This window comes from Nerophis lumbriciformis, linkage group LG13, assembly GCF_033978685.3.
Source record: "Nerophis lumbriciformis linkage group LG13, RoL_Nlum_v2.1, whole genome shotgun sequence".
In the NCBI taxonomy this organism is placed as follows: Eukaryota; Metazoa; Chordata; class Actinopteri; order Syngnathiformes; family Syngnathidae; genus Nerophis; species Nerophis lumbriciformis.
Window position 1 is genome coordinate 3,374,919 of NC_084560.2, and position 13,380 is coordinate 3,388,298.

At 43.1% G+C, this 13,380-nt stretch overlaps 1 protein-coding gene across 2 annotated transcripts in view; it reads left to right on the forward strand.

Annotated features, from left to right (window-relative positions):
• LOC133613888 (cordon-bleu protein-like 1) overlaps window positions 1–13,380 on the forward strand; it is a 156,768-nt gene that overhangs the window by 85,140 nt on the left and 58,248 nt on the right. For both annotated transcript variants that reach the window (XM_072914418.1, XM_072914419.1), the window contains exons 2-6: window positions 6,608–6,796; window positions 11,456–11,660; window positions 11,723–11,939; window positions 12,032–12,193; window positions 12,262–12,353. In XM_072914418.1, coding sequence (XP_072770519.1) covers window positions 6,608–6,796; window positions 11,456–11,660; window positions 11,723–11,939; window positions 12,032–12,193; window positions 12,262–12,353 — 865 coding nt within the window. The remainder of the gene's footprint in view (window positions 1–6,607; window positions 6,797–11,455; window positions 11,661–11,722; window positions 11,940–12,031; window positions 12,194–12,261; window positions 12,354–13,380) is intronic.

The following is a 13,380-nucleotide window of genomic DNA, read 5'->3' on the forward strand; positions in this document are numbered from 1 at the left end:
CTATCTGACATATGCCCATCTATCTAACAATCAATACATCATCTAACATCCATTCATCCATCCCGTCCATCTAACCATCAATACATTCATCCAACCTTCTAACATTCATCCATCTGTCCATCCATTCATCTAACCATCAATACATCTAACATACGTCCGTCCATCTAACATCCATCCATATAACCATCTAACTAACCATCCGTCTATCCAATCATCTAACCATCCATCCATCTATCCAACATATGTCCGTCTATCTAACATCAATGCATCATCTAACCGTCCATCCATCATCCAACATCCATCCAACCATCCATCCATCTAACCGTCCATCCATCATCTAACATCCATCTAATCATTATACATCCATCTATCTGACATATGCCTATCTATCTAACAATCAATACATCATCTAACATCCATTCATCCATCCCGTCCATCTAACCATCAATACATTCATCCAACCTTCTAACATTCATCCATATGTCCATCCATTCATCTAACCATCAATACATCTAACATCCGTCCGTCCATCTAACATCCATCCATATAACCATCTAACTAACCATCCGTCTATCCAATCATCTAACCATCCATCCATCTATCAAACATGTGTCCGTCTATCTAACATCAATGCATCATCTAACCGTCCATCCATCATCTAACATCCATCCAACCATCCATCCATCTAACCGTACATCCATCATCTAACATCCATCTAATCATTATACATCCATCTATCTGACATATGCCCATCTATCTAACAATTAATACATCATCTAACATCCATTCATCCATCCCGTCCATCTAACCATCAATACATTCATCCAACCTTCTAACATTCATCCATCTGTCCATCCATTCATCTAACCATCAATACATCTAACATCCGTCCGTCCATCTAACATCCATCCATATAACCATCTAACTAACCATCCGTCTATCCAATCATCTAACCATCCATCCATCTATCCAACATATGTCCGTCTATCTAACATCAATGCATCATCTAACCGTCCATCCATCATCTAACATCCATCCAACCATCCATCCATCTAACCGTCCATCCATCATCTAACATCCATCTAATCATTATACATCCATCTATCTGACATATGCCCATCTATCTAACAATCAATACATCATCTAACATCCATTCATCCATCCCGTCCATCTAACCATCAATACATTCATCCAACCTTCTAACATTCATCCATCTGTCCATCCATTCATCTAACCATCAATACATCTAACATCCGTCCGTCCATCTAACATCCATCCATATAACCATCTAACTAACCATCCGTCTATCCAATCATCTAACCATCCATCCATCTATCAAACATATGTCCGTCTATCTAACATCAATGCATCATCTAACCGTCCATCCATCATCTAACATCCATCCAACCATCCATCCATCTAACCGTCCATCCATCATCTAACATCCATCTAATCATTATACATCCATCTATCTGACATATGCCCATCTATCTAACAATCAATACATCATCTAACATCCATTCATCCATCCCGTCCATCTAACCATCAATACATTCATCCAACCTTCTAACATTCATCCATCTGTCCATCCATTCATCTAACCATCAATACATCTAACATCCGTCCGTCCATCTAACATCCATCCATATAACCATCTAACTAACCATCCGTCTATCCAATCATCTAACCATCCATCCATCTATCCCACATATGTCCGTCTATCTAACATCAATGCATCATCTAACCGTCCATCCATCATCTAACATCCATCCAACCATCCATCCATCTAACCGTCCATCCATCATCTAACATCCATCTAATCATTATACATCCATCTATCTGACATATGCCCATCTATCTAACAATCAATACATCATCTAACATCCATTCATCCATCCCGTCCATCTAACCATCAATACATTCATCCAACCTTCTAACATTCATCCATCTGTCCATCCATTCATCTAACCATCAATACATCTAACATCCGTCCGTCCATCTAACATCCATCCATATAACCATCTAACTAACCATCCGTCTATCCAATCATCTAACCATCCATCCATCTATCCCACATATGTCCGTCTATCTAACATCAATGCATCATCTAACCGTCCATCCATCATCTAACATCCATCCAACCATCCATCCATCTAACCGTCCATCCATCATCTAACATCCATCTAATCATTATACATCCATCTATCTGACATATGCCCATCTATCTAACAATCAATACATCATCTAACATCCATTCATCCATCCCGTCCATCTAACCATCAATACATTCATCCAACCTTCTAACATTCATCCATCTGTCCATCCATTCATCTAACCATCAATACATCTAACATCCGTCCGTCCATCTAACATCCATCCATATAACCATCTAACTAACCATCCGTCTATCCAATCATCTAACCATCCATCCATCTATCAAACATATGTCCGTCTATCTAACATCAATGCATCATCTAACCGTCCATCCATCATCTAACATCCATCCAACCATCCATCCATCTAACCGTCCATCCATCATCTAACATCCATCTAATCATTATACATCCATCTATCTGACATATGCCCATCTATCTAACAATCAATACATCATCTAACATCCATTCATCCATCCCGTCCATCTAACCATCAATACATTCATCCAACCTTCTAACATTCATCCATCTGTCCATCCATTCATCTAACCATCAATACATCTAACATCCGTCCGTCCATCTAACATCCATCCATATAACCATCTAATTAACCATCCGTCTATCCAATCATCTAACCATCCAACCATCTATCTAACAATCAATACATCATCTAACATCCATTCATCCATCCCATCCAACCGTCTGTCCATCAATCTAACCATCCATCTGTCCATCCATCCATCTAACCATCAATACATCTATCTAACACTCGTCCATCCATCTAACATCCATCCATATAGACCATCCAACTGGTGGTTGTCTCTGTTCATTCATCCATTTAACCAGCCAACCATCTATTTAACCATCCATCCATTATCCATCCATCCAACCAACCATCTAACCATCAATTCATCCATCTAACATCCGTCTATCCATCTAGCAACATCCATCCAACCATCCATCCATCTAACCGTCCATCCATCATCTAACATCCATCTAATCATCATCCATCCATCCATCCGACATATGTCCATCTATCTAACAATCAGTACATCATCTAACATCCATTCATCCATCCCGTCCATCCAACCACCAGTATATCATCCAACATTCTAACATTCATCATCTGGCATCTGTCCTTTCTAACCATCCAACCATCTGTCCATCAATCTAACATCCATCTGTCCATCTATCCATCTAACCATCAATACATCTATCTAACATCTGTCATCCATCTAACATCCATCCATATAACCATCCAACTGGTGGTTGTCTGTTTATTCATCCATTTAACCATCCAACCATCTATCTAACAATCAATACATCATCTAACATCCATTCATCCATCCCATCCAACCGTCTGTCCATCAATCTAACCATCCATCTGTCCATCCATCCATCTAGCCATCAATACATCTATCTAACACCTGTCCATCCATCTAACATCCATCCATATAGACCATCCAACTGGTGGTTGTCTCTGTTCATTCATCCATTTAACCAGCCAACCATCTATTTAACCATCCATCCATTATCCATCCATCCAACCAACCATCTAACCATCAATTCATCCATTTAACATCCGTCTATCCATCTAGCATCAACCATCCATCCATCTAACCGTCCATCCATCATCTAACATCCATCTAATCATCATACATCCATCCATCCGACATATGTCCATCTATCTAACAATCAGTACATCATCCAACATCCATTCATCCATCCCGTCCATCCAACCATCAATACATTCATCCAACCTTCTAACATTCATCCATCTGCCATCTGTCCTTTCTAACCATCCATCCATCTGTCCATCCATCCATCTAACCATCATCTAACCATCAATACATCTATCTAACGTCTGTCATCCATCTAACATCCATCCATATAACCATCCAACTGGTGGTTGTCTCTGTTCATTCATCCATTTAACCATCCAACCATCTATCTAACCATCCATCCATCTAACCATCCATCCAACATATGTCCATCTATCTAACAATCAATACACCATCTAACATCCATTCATCCATCCCATCCAACCGTCTGTCCATCCATCCATCTAACCATCAATACATCTATCTAACACCCGTCCATCCATCTAACATCCATCCATATAGACCATCCAACTGGTGGTTGTCTCTGTTCATTCATCCATTTAACCAGCCAACCATCTATTTAACCACCCATCCAACCAACCATCTGACCATCAATTCATCCATGTAACATCCGTCTATCCATCTAGCATCATCCATCCAACATTCCATCCATCTAACCGTCCATCCATCATCTAACATCCATCTAATCATTATACATCCATCTATCTGACATATGCCCATCTATCTAACAATCAGTACATCATCTAACATCCATTCATCCATCCCGTCAATCCACCCATCAATGCATTCATCCAACCTTCTAACATTCATCCATCTGACATCTGTCCATCCATCCATCTAACCATCAATACATCTAACATCCGTCCATCCATCTAACACCCATCCATATAACCATCTAACTAACCATTCGTCTATCCATCCATCTATCAAACATATGTCCGTCTATCTAACATCAATGCATCATCTAACATCCATTCATCCATCCCGTCCATCCAACCATCAATACATCCATCCAGTGGTCAGTGGTTAGGGCCTTGCATGGCAGCTCCCGCCATCAGTGTGTGAATGTGTGTGTGTGAATGGGTGAATGTGGAACTAGTGTCAAAGCGCTTTGAGTACCTTGAAGGTAGAAAAGCGCTATACAAGTACAACCCATTTACCATTTACCATTTGTGTTGATAATGTTGATGTCTGTGTGAGGGTGAGGCCCCTCTGATTGGATCAAGCACCCTGTGGCCATGTGGGAGATGTTCTCTCATTGTGTTTCCAAATGCTGATATTTGTGAGAGGGTGAGGCACATGTTTGACCCACGTCTGATTAGATCGAGCACCTTGTGGAAGATGTTCTCTCATTGTGGTTCCAAATGACGGATTCCAGTAGTTCCCTGAACAACACCTATTATTATCTTTGTTAACAATGTTATTGCTTGCCTTGTAATATTTCAAACGTTTTTGGCCCGACAGGCGGATCGGTGCGGCGTCTTCAGTAATGCGGACGCTGTATCGATCCGTTGTGATGAAGAAGGAGCTGAGCCGGAAGGCAAAGCTCTCAATTTACCGGTCGATCTACGTTCCCATCCTCACCTATGGTCATGAGCTTTGGGTTATGACCGAAAGGACAAGATCACGGGTACAAGCGGCCGAAATGAGTTTCCTCCGCCGGGTGGCGGGGCTCTCCCTTAGAGATAGGGTGAGAAGCTCTGTCATCCGGGGGGAGCTCAAAGTAAAGCCGCTGCTCCTCCGCATCGAGAGGAGCCAGATGAGGTGGTTCGGGCATCTGGTCAGGATGCCACCCGAGCGCCTCCCTAAGGAGGTGTTTAGGGCATGTCCGACCGGTAGGAGGCCACGAGGAAGACCCAGGACACGTTGGGAAGACTATGTCTCCCGGCTGGCCTGGGAACGCCTCGGGATCCCCCGGGAGGAGCTGGACGAAGTGGCTGGGGAGAGGGAAGTCTGGGCTTCCCTGCTTAGGCTGCTGCCCCCGCGACCCGACCTCGGATAAGCGGAAGAAGATGGATGGATGGGTTTTTGGCCCTCTAGTCCAGGGTGTAGCCCCCCCTCAGCTGGAATAGACACTAGCATTGTCGTGTAAATGATGGTGTTTAAGGACTGTGGGCTCCAGAGCAAGGCTATTGAGAACCCCTTAGTAGAGGTGCCTAAGTCCAGCCAGTAAGCTTCCATTGCTTAGATTCCTCTGGACCTCCACTTGAGACTTCACCAGGCTATATTTCGGGGCTACGATTCTGAAAAACCTCACTCATCTGTGGTGGTGCTTACTAAGTGATCTGCTTGTTCGAGGGTCAGTAAGAGGATGCACCTGGGGATAGGCCCCTCCCACCTCCACAGACATGCACCTGGGGATAGGCCCCTCCCACCTCCACAGACATGCACCTGGGGATAGGCCCCTCCCACCCCCACAGACATGCACCTGGGGATAGGTTGATAGGCAACACTAAATGGTCCCTAGTGTGTGAATGTTGTCTGTCTATCTGTGTTGGCCCTGCGATGAGGTGGCGACTTGTCCAGGGTGCACCTCCTGAGACCCCCAAAAGGGACAAGCGGTAGAAAATGGATGGATGGAACTCACTGGACTCAAAGAGAGACAGCTTTGTCGTCTCAGAAAGAACTCATGCAGACATGTCCTCAGGCCGTGTGTGGAAACATGTCTTGTGACTGGTTTTTAGTTGGACTTTCTATGGCCTGGAGGACAACACACTCCATTCGATCAATCCCACTTGGGGAGGACTAGAATTCTAAAAATAAAAACAAATGTTTTATTGCGTTTGTTGCCTCCAAGCAAGCATTCTTAGTATGATTTATTTTCCTCCACAGGGTGTCAACCAAGAGCAAAGCCCCCAGCCCGCCGGCACTGAAGAGTCTGGATTCCTCAGGTTTCTCCCAGTGGTATCCAGGAAACCTGGCATTCACCATGGACCACAAGGAGAATCTCATCGATAAGGACCTTTCTCTCGTTGTGGTTTTGCCGGACGGGGTGGAAAAGATGACCACGGTTCACGGCAGGTACACAAGAAGCCTCCTCAAGCCTCTAGAACCTTCAAGGATGTGCTATGTTGGTGGTAAAGTTGCCTTTTGCTAGGTCATATTACAAACCCCCGTTTCCATATGAGTTGGGAAATGGTGTTAGATGTAAATATAAACGGAATACAATGATTTGCAAATCATTTTCAAGCCATATTCAGTTGAATATGCTACAAAGACAACATATTTGATGTTCAAACTCATAAACTTTGCAAATAATAATTAACTTAGAATTTCATGGCTGCAACACGTGCCAAAGTAGTTGGGAAAGGGCATGTTCACCACTGTGTTACATGGCCTTTCCTTTTAACAACACTCAGTAAAGGTTTGGGAACTGAGGAGACACATTTTTGAAGCTTCTCAGGTGGAATTCTTTCCCATTCTTGCTTGATGTACAGCTTAAGTTGTTCAACAGTCCGGGGGTCTCCGTTGTGCTATTTTAGGCTTCATAATGCGCCACACATTTTCAATGAGGCCAGTCTAGTACCCGCACTCTTTTACTATGAAGCCACGTTGATGTAACACGTGGCTTGGCATTGTCTTGCTGAAATAAGCAGGGGCGTCCATGGTAACATTGCTATGTTGCTCCAAAAGCTGTATGTACCTTTTTAGCATTAATGGCGCCTTCACAGATGTGTAAGTTACCCACGTCTTGGGCACTAATACACCCCCATACCATCACACATGCTGCCTTTTACACTTTGCGCCTATAACAACCCGGATGGTTCTTTTCCTCTTTTGGTCCGGAGGACACGACGTCCACAGTTTACCAAAAACAATTTGAAATGTGGACTCGTCAGACCACAGAACACTTTTCCACTTTGTGTCAGTCCATCTTAGATGGGCTCAGGCCCAGCGAAGCCGACGGCGTTTCTGGGTGTTGTTGATAAACGGTTTTCGCCTTGCATAGGAGAGTTTTAACTTGCACTTACAGATGTAGCGACCAACTGTAGTTACTGACAGTGGGTTTCTCTGAAGTGTTCCTGAGCCCATGTGGTGATATCCTTTACACACTGATGTCGCTTGTTGATGCAGTACAGCCTGAGGGATGGAAGGTCACGGGCTTAGCTGCTTACGTGCAGTGATTTCTCCAGATCCTCTGAACCCTTTGATGATATTACGGAGTGTAGATGGTGAAATCCCTAAATTCCTTGCAATAGCTGGTTGATAAATGTTGTTCTTAAACAATTTGCTCAGGCATTTGTTGACAAAGTGGTGACCCTCGCCCCGTCCTTGTTTGTGAACGACTGAGCATTTCATGGAGTCTACTTTTATACCCAATCATGGCACCCACCTGTTCCCAATCAGCCTGCACACCTGTGGGATGTTCCAAATAAGTCTTTGATGAGCATTCCTCAACTTTATCAGTATTTATTGCCACCTTTCCCAACTTCTTTGTCACGTGTTGCTGGCGTCAAATTCTAAAGTTAATGATTATTTGCAAAAAAAAAAAAAAATGTTTATGTTGTCTTTGTAGCATATTCAACTGAATATGGCTTGGAAATGATTTGCAAATCATTGTATTTTGTTTATATTTACATCTAACACAATTTCCCAACTCATATGGAAACGGGGTTTGTACTTTTGATTCCTTCAGGAGAGTTCCCTCAGGGAAATAAAAATGACATAATTGAGATACAATTTCAAAAGTAATTAAAGCTGCAAGCAGCGTTGTTCGGGCCCGCGTATTTGGCAGGTGCTAGTCCTAAGTGTCCCAATACTTTTGTCTACTTGTAGTCTGAAGTGTCCCAAGACTTTTGTCTAGTGTACCTACCTTGTCTGCATTGTGTGGGCACGTTGGTGCTTCCTGCTTTTAAGCAGCCATCTTAAAAAAACAGCATTGCAGCAGCATCAGCGCAGCGGGTATTTGAAGGGTCATAAAATCAAAACCGGAGCAGGTATTAAAAATCCCATCTATACTTTTAATCACAAGGGTTTTATCTCTCACCTGTGTTAGTTTGAAGGCGAAACGACAAACGCTCTCAGAGGAGATAGATTTTGAAGAAAGGTGACCGCTTTTTACAAAAATGTTGTGTTGAAGGGGGAATAGCAAACTTCCTATTGATTTTTGCTGGGGGTTGTCAATTTATGAAATGTAGGTCTAAGTGAGACCTACAAAGAGGTTTTTGTTTCATGTCTCTCCGACCTTCCCAGTGGGAGTTACAGGCAGTTTTGTAGTTTTTTTCTTCCGAGGAGCAGTTTTTTATCAGTTTTATTCAAAAATTGCTGTAGAGCACAATTTTTGGATTTGGGATTAGGTTTTTTCATTAGATCACAGTTTTAGCCAGTCCTGATGTGTGTGTTCAGTTTGAAGCATGTTAAGGGGGTCAAATTACAGCTCAAAGAGGCAAAAGTGACTGTTTTTAGTACTTTTTTGTCTTGAAGGGGGAATAGCCAACTTCCTGTTGATTTTAGCCCGAGAATGTACCATTATGAAAGTTAGGTCTGAGTCAGACCTACATAGAGGATTTTGTTTCATGTCTTTCCGACCTTCCTAGTGGGAGTTACAGGCAGTCTAGTTTTTTTTTTTCCTAGGGGGCGCTAGAGCGCAATTTTGATTTTTAGGGCCCTTCGGGAGTCCTTTTGCAATGGGACATAAGGACCTATTGTTATTCGTTCGTTTTATTCTTTATTATTCTTCCGCCGCCTCTTCGAGCACTAATTTGACCCACTTAACATGCTTCAAAACTCACCATATTTGACCCACACATCAGGACCTGCGAAAATTGTCTTTTAATAAAAAAACCAAACTGCAAAAATCAAAATTGCGCTCTAGCGCCCCCTAGGAAAAAAAATAACTAGACTGCCTGTAACTCCCACTAGGAAGGTCGAAAAGACATGAAACAAAATCCTCTATGTAGGTCTGACTCAGACCTAACTTTCATAATGGTACATTCTCGGGCTAAAATCAACAGGAAGTTGGCAATTCCCCCTTCAAGACAAAAAAGTACTAAAAACAGTCACTTTTGCCTCTTTGAGCTGTAATTTGACCCCCTTAACATGCTTCAAAACTCACCGAACTGAACACACTGTCAAAAATTGCTATCTAATAAAAAAACCTAACCCCAAATCTAAAAATTGTGCTCTACAGCAATTTTTTTATAAAACGCACAAAAAACTGCTCCTCGGATGAAAAATCTTACAAAACTGCCTGTAACTCCCACTGGGAAGGTCGGAGAGACATGAAACAAATACCTCTATGTAGGTCTCACTTAGACCTACATTTCATAAATTGACAACCCCCAGCAAAAATCAACTGGAAGTTTGCTATTCCCCCTTCAAAACAAAATTTTAGTAAAAACCGGTTACCTTCCTTCAAAATCTATCTCCTCTGAGCGCGTTTGTCGTTTCGCCTTCAAACTAACACAGGTGAGAGATAAAACCCTTGTGATTAAAAGTATAGATGGGATTTTTAATACCTGCTCCGGTTTTGATTTTATGACCCTTCAAAGACCCGCTGCGCTGATGCGGTGCTGTTTTTTTAAGATGGCTGCTCAAAAGCAGGAATAACCAACATGCCCACACAATGCAGACAAGGTAGGTACACTAGACAAAAGTCTTGGGACACTTCAGACTACAAGTAGACAAAAGTCTTGGGACACTTAGGACTAGCACCTGCCAAATACGCGGGCCCGTCCAACGCTGCTTGCAGCTTTAATTGCAGTTTGGTTTTTTTATTAAAAGACAATTTTCGCAGGTCCTGATGTGTGGGTCAAATATGGTGAGTTTTGAAACATGTTAAGTGGGTCAAATTAGTGCTCGAAGAGGCGGCGGAAGAATAAAGAAAGAATAATAATAAAACCTTAGAAATTCAATAGGTCCTTATGTCCCATTGCATAAGGACTCCCTGTGGGAGTCCTTATGCAATGGGCCATGCGGGCCCTAATAATAAAACCTTACAAATTCAATAGGTCCTTATGTCCCATTGCATAAGGACTCCCTGTGGGAGTCCTTATGCAATGGGCCATGCGGGCCCTAATAAAACCTTAGAAATTCAATAGGTCCTTATGTCCCATTGCATAAGGACTCCCTGTGGGAGTCCTTATGCAATGGGCCATGCGGGCCCTAATAATAAAACCTTACAAATTCAATAGGTCCTTATGTCCCATTGCATAAGGACTCCCTGTGGGAGTCCTTATGCAATGGGCCATGCGGGCCCTAATAATAAAACCTTACAAATTCAATAGGTCCTTATGTCCCATTGCATAAGGACTCCCTGTGGGAGTCCTTATGCAATGGGCCATGCGGGCCCTAATAATAAAACCTTACAAATTCAATAGGTCCTTATGTCCCATTGCATAAGGACTCCCTGTGGGAGTCCTTATGCAATGGGCCATGCGGGCCCTAATAATAAAACCTTACAAATTCAATAGGTCCTTATGTCCCATTGCATAAGGACTCCCTGTGGGAGTCCTTATGCAATGGGCCATGCGGGCCCTAATAAAACCTTAGAAATTCAATAGGTCCTTATGTCCCATTGCATAAGGACTCCCTGTGGGAGTCCTTTTGCAATGGGCCACTGCGGGCCCTAAAAAGTTGTTTTGCATCCCCTGTCATCCTAGTTAATGTGTTCATGCATCTTCTATCTAAGTGGTTTGCAGAAGTATGGCTCCTCCTCTTAGTGTCTTGTGTGTCTTCCAGCAAGCCCCTGATGGATCTGCTGGTGACGCTGTGTGCCAGGTACCACCTCAACCCGTCCAGTTACACCTTAGAACTGCTGCCAGCCGGCCGGCACGACTCCAAGCTGAAGCCCAGCGCTCTCATCGGAACCTTGGAGGCAGAGAAGGTGGTCCTCAAAGCCAGAGGAGACGACAAGAACAAGAAAGTCGGTCCTCACGTGCCAGAGGTGACTCCCACAGCCTTGACTTGCACGCGGGGAAGTTGGTCAATCCGGTCTTTGTCCTTCAGGCCACGGTCCGCATGGTGATCAACTACAAGAAGAGCCAGAAAACTATCCTCCGGGTCAGTCCTCAGGTTCCCCTGACTCAACTCCTGCCAGCCATCTGTGAGAAGTGTGAGTTTGCAGTGGAGAGCACACTTCTGTTCAGAGACCTGCACTCACCGGCCCCTCTGGACCTGTCCTGGTCCCTCAACCATTACGCCATCAGGGAGCTTTATGCACGAGGTAATCACAGTGACGTCATCAGGGAGGTTTATGCACGAGGTCATGAGTTTCATCTTCCTCATGCAAGCTGACTTTCACTTCCTCTTCTCCAGGCTGTGGAGGAAACATTTCTCCTCCTGCATGTCTGGACTCCGCCCCCCCGGCAGGTAGTGGACATGTTGTGGACTCCGCCCCCCTGGCATGTAGTGGACATGTTCTGGACTCCGCCCCCCCGGCAGGTAGTGGACATGTTGTGGACTCCGCCCCCCCGGCAGGTAGTGGACATGTTGTGGACTCATTCTCTTCTTCTCTTATTGGCTGTGTCACGTTGTTGTCCCGGCAGCAGTGACGCCTGGCAAAAACAAGACTCAGAAAGAGAAGGAGAACAAAGGCCTCTTCAGCAAGTTCCGGAAGAGCAAGAAAACGTCGGCGCAGGTACGGTTTTGGTTTTTAAATACTCTAGATTGTTCTCCGTAGATATGATGTAAAGTCGTCCAAAATATGAACACATTTGATAGTGAACAATGATTATTTGACATGAATGAATGAACGTGTGTGTGAATGAATGCAAAACTACATTTACATAACATATGAAATGGATATGTGTGTGTGTGTGTGTTAATGTGTGTGAATGAATGAACGTGTGTGTGAATGAATGCAAAACTACATTTAAATAACATATGAAATGGAAATGTGTGTGTGTGTGTGTGTGTGTGTGTGTGTGTGTGTGTGTGTGTGTGTGTGAATGAATGAACGTGTGTGTGAATGAATGCAAAACTACATTTAAATAACATATGAAATGGAAATGTGTGTGTGTATGTGTGTGTGTGTGTGAATGAATGAACATGTGTGTGAATAAATGCAAAACTACATTTACATAACATATGAAATGGATAATTGTGTGTGTGTGTGAATGAATGAATGGGTGTGAATGTGTGTGTCAATAAATGAATGTGTGTGTGAATTAATGAATGTGTGTGTGTGTGGGTGTGTGTGTGTGTGTGTTAATGAATTAATGTGTGTGTGTGTGTATGAATGAATGTGTGTTAAAATGTGTGAATGAATGAATGGGTGTGAATGTGTGAGTGAATGGATGAATGAGTGTGTGTATGTGTGTGTGTGAATGAATATGTGTGTGCATGTGAATGAATGTGTGTGTGAATGAATGCATGTGTGTCAATGTGTGTGTGTGTGTGTGTGTGTGTGTGTGTGTGTGTGTGAATAAATGAATATGTGTCAATGTTTATGAATGAATGTGTGTGTGTGTGAATGAATTAATGTGTGTTAATGTGTGTGTGTGCGTGTGTGAATGAATTAATGTGTGTGTGAATGAATGAATGTGTTTTAGTGTGTGTGTGTGTGTGTGTGTGTGTGTGTGTGTGTGTGTGTGTGTGTGTGTGTGTGTGTGTGTGTGTGTGTGAATGAATGGGTTTGAATGTGTTTGTGAATGAATGAATGTGAG